Genomic DNA, 8,714 nt, shown 5'->3' on the forward strand with positions numbered 1-8,714 from the left:
TAAATTTTTACAAATTAATTTCATTAGAACAAATTCATATGAGCATGGGTTTTGATTTCATGAGAATGCAAATCTGAAAAGAAATCCGATGTGGTCAAATTTAAATCATAATTTTTATATAGCATTAGCTCGATAGTACTCAAATCATAATTTTTATATTGAATTTTCTTTCACAAGAAATGCCAAAAAGATTTAAGGGAAAAAAAATAGAGAAAGGGAAAAACTTCCTGCGATGGCGCGTGGCAAAAGTTCATTGGAGGATTTCAGGCTATGTAGGAAAAAGCACTGTAGGTGAACCAGGCCGCACATTTCTACTTTCTACGGCACTTCTTCTGGTAGCCCCGGGTGCTGCTTCGTTTCCACACCTAAATACAGCGCCTCTCTCTCGCTCGTTGTGCCTCCGAAAGTCACAGTTCGATTTTGAGAAGAAGAATTGGTTAAACAAAAAGAGGAAGATGGGCACGCTAGGAAGAGCAATCTACACGGTCGGATTCTGGATCCGCGAGACCGGTCAAGCCATCGATCGCCTCGGCAGCCGCCTCCAGGGCAACTACTACTTCCAAGAACAACGTATGTTTTCTCTTCCCCTATTCTCAGATCCTCGTGGCCTCAAATCCATTTTGTGCCCTACAAATCCATATTCGGAACAAATGTCGTCTATCACGTGGTCTGTGGATATGTTAGGGTTGTTATTGTAACAACTAGAATCATGGTTTTGATGCTTAATCGTGTTAGTTTGGAGTTTGCTTGTGATGGAATCCTCTATCCTCGCGCTCCATTTTTGAAACTCGTGCTTACTTCCACCGGTTGTCCGAGTGTGAATGTGTGTGACAATTTTTCGCGTCTATAAATATGGTCGTTGTATGCAAAAATTGTTGGACTGAGTGGTTATTAGACGAAGCTATTGACTGGTCCTCACGGAACAGAATGAATTCTATTGCCTGTCTCTTGTCTCAAGACAAAAACTTTGCGCAATTAACTGTATCTTGCCCCCACATATGATTGAGATTTAAAAATTGGTTTACATCTTGATGAAACTAATTCACATTTATGCAATGATGAATTTTAATGAATTAGTTTTGTTGATATTTTGAAAAGATTTTTGTACTTTTTGGTGAAAGAATGTTTGAAAATGGTCCAATTTATTGACTAAATAACTTTAAAATAATAACACAAGTAACTCTTTGAAGAGAAGTCTCTATTATATGTGGAGGAAAATATTTTTGGGTTAAAAAGTATTACCCATTCTACAGACCAATTTGTTGCTTGGCCTCTTAGCTATATCTGTTTGTATGAAACAGCATGATATTCAACTGGATGTTGTGGTGACATGATGGGCAGTGTAAAGGTTTGGTCTATTTGAACAAAGAGACATAAATGCTGGAAATCTTTCTTGTTTATAAAGGGTATAGGTAATCGACATCACCACTCAAATTATGTCAGGACCCTTACGGTTATTAAGTAGTTAGAAGTGTAACAATAGGCTGTTGGGTTATAACAGGAAGCTGTTAGAAGTTGTAACAGTAGGAGCCAAGATAGTAAGCGGTTGTAACAGTTGGAGATGGGCCTATATAAGGGCTTTCCCTCTTAATAAAGAACTATTGAGGAATACTTTGATGAATTTACAGTCTATTCCCTCTCTTAATTTCTCTCTCCCTCAATTCTCTCCCTCTCTCTCTGTTTTTCTCTCTCTCATTCTCTCTCAAAGCCAACCCTAATTCTCTTCACCAAGGAGAATTTACCCTCTGTCAAGCTGAGACTCTGACAATTAATGAAGGGATGCAATCCAAATTATTAAATTGTGAAATTATTGGAAAACAAAAAGTGAAAACCTTTGTTTGAAGGGGCTCCAATGCTGTGAAAAGATATCAGACCTACAAACAGAATGCTGGTTCAAGCCATTTCAGATAACTTAATGAAGTAGAAGTGTTCCGTTATGAATTAAATTTGTTGTCCTAACAACTGAAATTCTAGCACTGAAGCACTTTCTTCAATTTGAAGCACTCTAATCATGGAATCAAATTCCTCTATTTCATATTTTCATCTCATAGGAACTACATTTACCATTGAAAATAGGATGTCTATATTTTGTGGAACTTGCAGAATTGGAGATGTAGTAGGACACCGGTAGTGCTAGCGTTTGTCACTTTATTGTATCTTGCAAGTGGTTCAATAGACACTTGCTTTTATACCAATTTGTGTAAAATCATGGCGGGTAAATTGCATCTTATGCAAAGTGATGTTCTGACACGCTGGGGTGCCTGCAGGATTCACGTTCCTGTGTCATTCAGTCCTTCACTTTTTGCATTTTCTCACCATCATTCTGACCATTGTGAATTCTAAATCTTTCTACCATTATAAATGTATGGGTTACCTTAATTTTTGTGATACAACTATTTTCCCAATAGTAGTGGAACATAGACAACAACATATCAAGCCTTTATCCTGCTATGTGGTAAATTTTTGATCTGATAAGTTCTACATTGGCTGTTAACTATCTAGTGCATCCCCCTCCTTCATGTGGGCTTGGCACCAACAATTTTAATTTCTAAGTCTTTTTGCTAATATACTTTTGTGTTTTTAACACCTTAATTTTAATGATACAACTAAAGAGGATTATTTCTATTTTTTAGGGATGGGCATAAGATTCCATTGTCATGTGATGCAGTAATGTATGGTTCAACATGTTTGAACCATATTAGGGCACCTAAGATGGAGTGTTTTACAATAGCATTAGTTTGGAGGTTATTGAAACTGAGTCATGGGAATGCTTGTGTAATATGGGTATTTTGATGATGCTCTGGAACATGCCTTGTACAGATGATTTTCTTAGGACAAGGAGGTGTTAGAAAGCTTGGTTCTTGGAGGCAAGATAGTGTGATAAAGAATACCATCATGAAAGAAAACCAGGAATTGTAGGATTTGCTAACTTGGTGGCTTGAGGTAGAGATTTGTCTTGGGATGTCACTTGAAGGGGGATTTAGGTGCCATGAGGCCAATTCAACTTGGAGAAGGCATTCTTGTTTTAGTTTAGGAATTGTTTCTATAAGATAATGTCATCTGCAAATATTTCAGACTCATTAAGGCAGGGTTTAACTTCATCCTTGACAGACACAAATCATAGGAGTAATGGACTGATATTGTCACGCTTTGCTTCTAACAGGCATGTGTTCCCATGACACTACTACAAGAAATTGCAATAGAGTCTATTGTAGTCATGCCTTACTGGCATGATGAGCAAATTGCATAGTTCATAGCCTTTACTGGTTGGGTGTTGTCAGCAATTTTTACATAAATGAACGGAAGTCTTCACATGCTTGTTAATAGTCTTCAGTAAGTTCTGTCAACAGGTCAATCCCTTTGGTCAATCATTTGTTCTTTATAGTTGACTCACTGATTGGTTCTAGGAAAGGGTTGACCATTACTGCATGCTATTTGACATTTTAACTGCATTTTAACCAATTTGTCAATCATTAGGTTGCTACTCTCTTGCCAGTTTTTACTATAATGTGCATTCTCTTGAATGATTTTTTTTTTTTCTCTGGAGATCTGTTTGTTTCATTTAATGGACTGAACTACTCATATAACATTTTTGTAACCTGCTCATATGTATTCTTCTAATTTTATTGCTCAGTGTCTAGGCATCGAACATTGATGAACATATTTGACAAGGCTCCTATGGTTGATAAGGATGCATTTGTGGCCCCTAGTGCTTCTGTTATTGGAGATGTTCAGGTTGGAAGAGGTTCATCCATTTGGTATGGATGTGTTTTGCGAGGTAAGGTGTAGCTTGGATCAAATTTTGTTTTTCCTTCCTGAAACTCAATTCAGCTGTTTAGTTCCTTGTTTTATTTTATTTGTTTCTCCTAACGATGAACTGAACTATATGATGCATACTTCCAATTTTCTAATTCTGCAATGCTAGGGTTTTATACTGATTGTGTCTTTGTTAGCACTATGTCTCCAGCAGCAAAATGTAAACTAAGCAAGATATGGTTCCTCTATTTAGGTTACTGGTGGACTTCTTAGGTTCTGACAGCAGTAAGATCTTCAGAGTTGAACTATTTAAGAATTTTTTTTTTCAATAAAGATTTTGCCAAAAGATACTGCTACAAATAGAGTTATAATTGGGAGCACTGGCAGCCTTGTAGTCCTTCAAGAAACCAATCAAACACCCCTCACAATCACTCACAACTCACCGGCCAACAGATCACAACACATCAGATAATAAATAACAGAATTTAAAGGCATAAAACAAAACAAGAAAGACAATCAAACCACATGAGGAGACACCGGTTTTTATCCTGATTCATGCCACGTAAATGACACTACATCCATCCTTGAAACCACCACCGAGCAGCCTTCTTTATTACCAAGAACGATCAGTACAACAGCTTGAGTAATTTCTCTTATTCCCGAGTACATCCAACACTCATTCTCCAAGAGTACAAAGCTGTCTTGCTCACTAGCTTTTCTCTCTAAATGAATGTCCGCTTGATACAATAGAATGAGAAAATCTGCCTCTCTCGGCTATCCCCTTGCCCTTTATTTATAATAGTGGGCGGATATCCCAATGAAGACTATTAGATATTTACAATTTAACCCCCCGACTATTACTAATTACATGATTGGGAAATAAACTTCTATTTAATACTTCATTGGCCCTCAAAATACACTGCTTTCACAGATTTTCTTATCCTATACTCTAGACAACTTTTAACAGTTGTAGTTGTAATTGAAATTTCTAAAATTGCTTTCAAGGCTCTATTGTAAAGTATAAGCTGCCATATGACCTTTCATAGTCCTTAGCTCTCTAGTGAACAAAGTTATGAACAAAGCATATATAATGAACTTTGATGATGATGAGACAGTCGGTTTTCGTGCTATATCTACATGTGTATATAGATTTTCAGTGACTCCAGCCATTGGTCATATCTAGCTAGAACACAACCTCATCTAATACGCATCCAATTGAGTGGATGATCCTCACATTTTGTATATTTTTCTTGTTTGAAATCCTAAATAGCATGCTGCTGAAGCTCAATAGCGAATTTCTTATTTCTATTATTCCATCATGCAAAATCAGTAGTCCCATTTTTTTCTGCATAACATTATGCAAAACCAATTTTTCCTATTTCATTAGTGCTGTGAGCCCAAGCAACATGTTTGAAGTTATAGTTGCAATGCCTTTTAATGTGATACAGATGACCTTATTCAATACATGACTGGTTGATTTTCCTACATTTTGGCTGGTGAGCTTATTGCATGCTCCTTCATACTTGTATATTTCACAAGTCCAGATCCATTGAAGTATACTTTTCAAGAAAAATATAGTTACTAAACAATGAGAGAAAATAAGCAGGGAAGAAATAGGTTAGTTAATGTCCATGATGAGATGATTTTAATTTTACTTTCTTAAAAAGATGGTTTTGTAAGGCTTTGGTTTCTCATCTCCTCCAGCTATTGATTTTATAATGTAAACAGAAAATTGAGCTGACTACATGAATTTTACTATGACTATAAAGTAGTGAGGATATCTTGCAAATAAAGAAGAATGAGCTTGAGCATGTAAAGGACTTGCTGAAGTGGGAGAAATCCTACCCCTATTTGCTGTGATGTTGCTGAGAAACTGCCTGTTGCCTTAAGACCTGTGTTTCCTTGTATTTGATCATTCCAATTTGTAGAACTTTCTACAAGAAGGGCATGTGGTATATCATGTGTCCTTGATGTGGTAGATTGTGGAATTAAAATTTAGGGTATGTCTAAGCAATTTCCTTTTATAGTCATCCGGTAATATATTTTTCAGTAAAAAAGCAAACCAATAGTATAATTGAATGCAGTTTTTTTTGTTTTCCAAATTGATCATGAAAAAACCCATTTTTGCAAGATGATATCTAATTTCTATAATTTGTGTCTTGGCAAAACATGCTTCCTAGATTTCAGTTCATTGTATAAATAAAAAAGAGATATTGGAATCATTTTGGAATAAAGTATATCATGTTTCAGAATGTGTACCAATTCATATATTTACTGAGGTATTAGACTTTTCCAGTAATATTGGACGATACCTCCAAATCCAATTGGCTATAGGTCCACCATAATTGCAACATTCGATGTGGGAGGTCTTGTACTTTGATTGCTAAGAATCATGAAGCTGCCAACAAGAGGATGAGACTAATTGTGATGAAGTTCTTTGAATTAGTGGAAGCATTTCAGTGGCATAAAAGGGGAAGCAGAGTGAAACCATTAGGCAATCCTTTGATGGTAGTCAAACGAATGAGTCATCTGCTTTTGACAAATTTGCTTTAGGATTTTAATCTGTCTGGATAAGGGGAATCACTGTTTGTTAGTTAATAATTTATCTATCTTTTGTGGTGTTATATCAACTCCATGTAAGCTTAAAATTTGGATAACATAGTGAGTTTTTTTTTTTTTCCAAATTTATTTTGGTGCCAAGACTGGGGCATTGGTGAAAGGGTGCTTATGGTGCTGGGTACTGAAAGTTCTGAAATATCATACTAGAATTTGGTGGTTGTCCAAATGGGAAGTGTAGTAGCTAATTAGTGGTAGATGTGATGGTAGCTTGAAAATGTTGGAGCCAGTGAGTTGTATTCTCAAGGTAGTGAGGATTTGGGGGGTTAAACCTCTCTTGTGGGCTGGGAGATTGTATGATGGTAAATTGATGTGGTGGTAGTGGGTGTCATAAGAGGTGGTACTCTGACAGAGCAGACTTGGTTGGACAAGACTATTTGATCGTTTCACTGCTATATGAACCATTTACTGGGTGATGTGTTTCAGCCATCTTAGTCTATTTGTCTTCTTTAGTATGTTTGACGAAATTGTGGTGTACTGACATATTTCTTGAATTTAATCGATAATAGCCCTTGCACGGTTATATGTTGTATATATATATTTTCCCCCAGCTGATTTAGTCTACTTCTGCCCAGAAAATGACAAGTTTGCATTACAATGTTTTGTTTACATGTTGCCTTTTCTTGTACCTAGGTGATGTAAACAGCATCAGCGTTGGTTCTGGAACAAATATTCAGGATAATTCCCTTGTTCATGTAGCCAAATCTAATCTAGCAGGGAAGGTTTTGCCTACTATTATTGGTGACAATGTTACAGTAGGTGGGTGACAGTAATTCAAGTTTTGATAGATATAGACCTAGTTTTGTTGTGGTTTTCAACTTTGCATCTTGCATTAAATTTCCAAGTTGGACTGGACAGGTCATAGTGCTGTGTTACACGGATGTACTGTTGAGGATGAGGCATTTGTTGGTATGGGTGCCACCTTGCTTGACGGAGTGGTGGTTGAGAAAAATGCCATGGTTGCTGCAGGCGCCCTTGTAAGACAGAATACAAGGATCCCCTGCGGAGAGGTCTGTAAGCAGTTCTTAAATTTGGGTATTCTCTTTTTTTTTTTTTTTTTCCCTCCTGTGTTATTGTAGAATCATGAGAAATACTTCGTTTCCATATCATGCAAAATAATTTTCATGGCTTTGATACTTCAAATGTAGAAACTTTTGTTACCTTGCCTTCTTTATCAAGGAAAAATACCATGAAAAGAGGGTTCAATCAGCTATCACCCCTTCTGTTCGATGGTTCACATTAAAATGACTGGAATTCGGGTCTCCCAACTGTGAAAAATGGTTTTTATGCTGGTAGTACTAAATGAAGATGCAGGATAATATACTTGTGTGTTATATTTCACATTGAAAAACTTGGTTAATTGACAAATGATGAACACAGGTTTGGGGAGGTAATCCGGCAAGGTTTCTCAGGAAGCTAACAGAAGATGAGATTGCCTTCATATCCCAATCAGCCACAAACTACGTCAACTTAGCGCAGGTTCATGCAGCTGAAAATGCGAAGAGCTTTGACGAGATTGAGTTGGAGAAGGTGCTGCGCAAGAAGTTTGCTCGTCGGGATGAGGATTACGATTCAATGTTGGGTGTTGTTCGGGAAACACCTCCTGAGCTCATACTTCCGGATAATATCCAACCAGACAAAGCACCCAAGGCCACTTAAAAGCCAGATTTTCCCGGCAAGGGATCTCCTATTGGGCTTTGATGTTAAAGAACATTTTCTTGTTATGTGCGGATTTATGGAGAATGGCTACCTTTTATTTCTAATAATTTTTATGCTCTTCTGGCATATGGCTCTGTTATCCTCTTTGATTAACTTAGAGGAGATCTGGTTTCGGTTTCTGTTTGTTTCTTGAGAAATTAGTGCAATGCTCAGAGATCAGATGTTTTTGGCCATCCGGGAACCTTTAATTAGATTTAGTTACTCTGCCTGTGTTTTGCTGGAAATAAGAATGCGGCATTGGTTCCTTTCGGAGATTTAGATCCCTTTCATTTCTTCTTCTTCTCCACTGTATTAACAATATTTATCTGATAAGCCCACGTTGTATCCAACTTTTCATTCTTGTTTCTTGAATCCAATCGCGATGTACAAGTTTTTAGCTAATAAATAAATTATTACAAATAAAGCAATTGAGAACGTGAAAACTATAATAAAATTGTCTTCCAACTCTAGTCTAGAGTACTGTTCCTGTGAGTTGATCCAAGGGGCAGGACATTGCATTAAGCTGCTTATTATTAGTGGCAAAGCGCGCACGTCTTCGAGAGCTGATATGCACATGACATGGGAGTACAGTTCCTGTGAGTTGACCCAAGGGGCAGGACATTACATTAAGCTGCTTATTAGTG

At 37.0% G+C, this 8,714-nt stretch overlaps 1 protein-coding gene across 1 annotated transcript; it reads left to right on the plus strand.

The window, feature by feature from the left end:
• The first annotated feature begins 299 nt into the window (after positions 1-299).
• Positions 300-8,347, plus strand: LOC127804886 (gamma carbonic anhydrase 1, mitochondrial-like). Its single transcript, XM_052341970.1, has 5 exons — positions 300-570; positions 3,635-3,778; positions 7,006-7,131; positions 7,231-7,382; positions 7,753-8,347. The coding sequence occupies exons 1-5, from the start codon at positions 456-458 to the stop codon at positions 8,029-8,031; spliced, it is 816 nt and encodes a 271-aa protein (XP_052197930.1). The 5' UTR covers positions 300-455; the 3' UTR covers positions 8,032-8,347.
• The last annotated feature ends 367 nt before the right edge of the window (positions 8,348-8,714 follow it).

Source organism: Diospyros lotus, chromosome 6 (assembly GCF_014633365.1).
Source record: "Diospyros lotus cultivar Yz01 chromosome 6, ASM1463336v1, whole genome shotgun sequence".
Classification (NCBI taxonomy): domain Eukaryota; kingdom Viridiplantae; phylum Streptophyta; class Magnoliopsida; order Ericales; family Ebenaceae; genus Diospyros; species Diospyros lotus.

Bases quoted from the DNA above. Each gene is read 5' to 3' on its own strand.
- LOC127804886 (XM_052341970.1), top strand. From the start codon at position 456: ATGGGCACGCTAGGAAGAGCAATCTACACGGTCGGATTCTGGATCCGC. The intron at 3,779-7,005 runs GTAAGGTGTAGC...TCTTGTACCTAG, and splicing joins GTATGGATGTGTTTTGCGAG to GTGATGTAAACAGCATCAGC. The intron at 7,383-7,752 runs GTCTGTAAGCAG...TGATGAACACAG, and splicing joins CAAGGATCCCCTGCGGAGAG to GTTTGGGGAGGTAATCCGGC.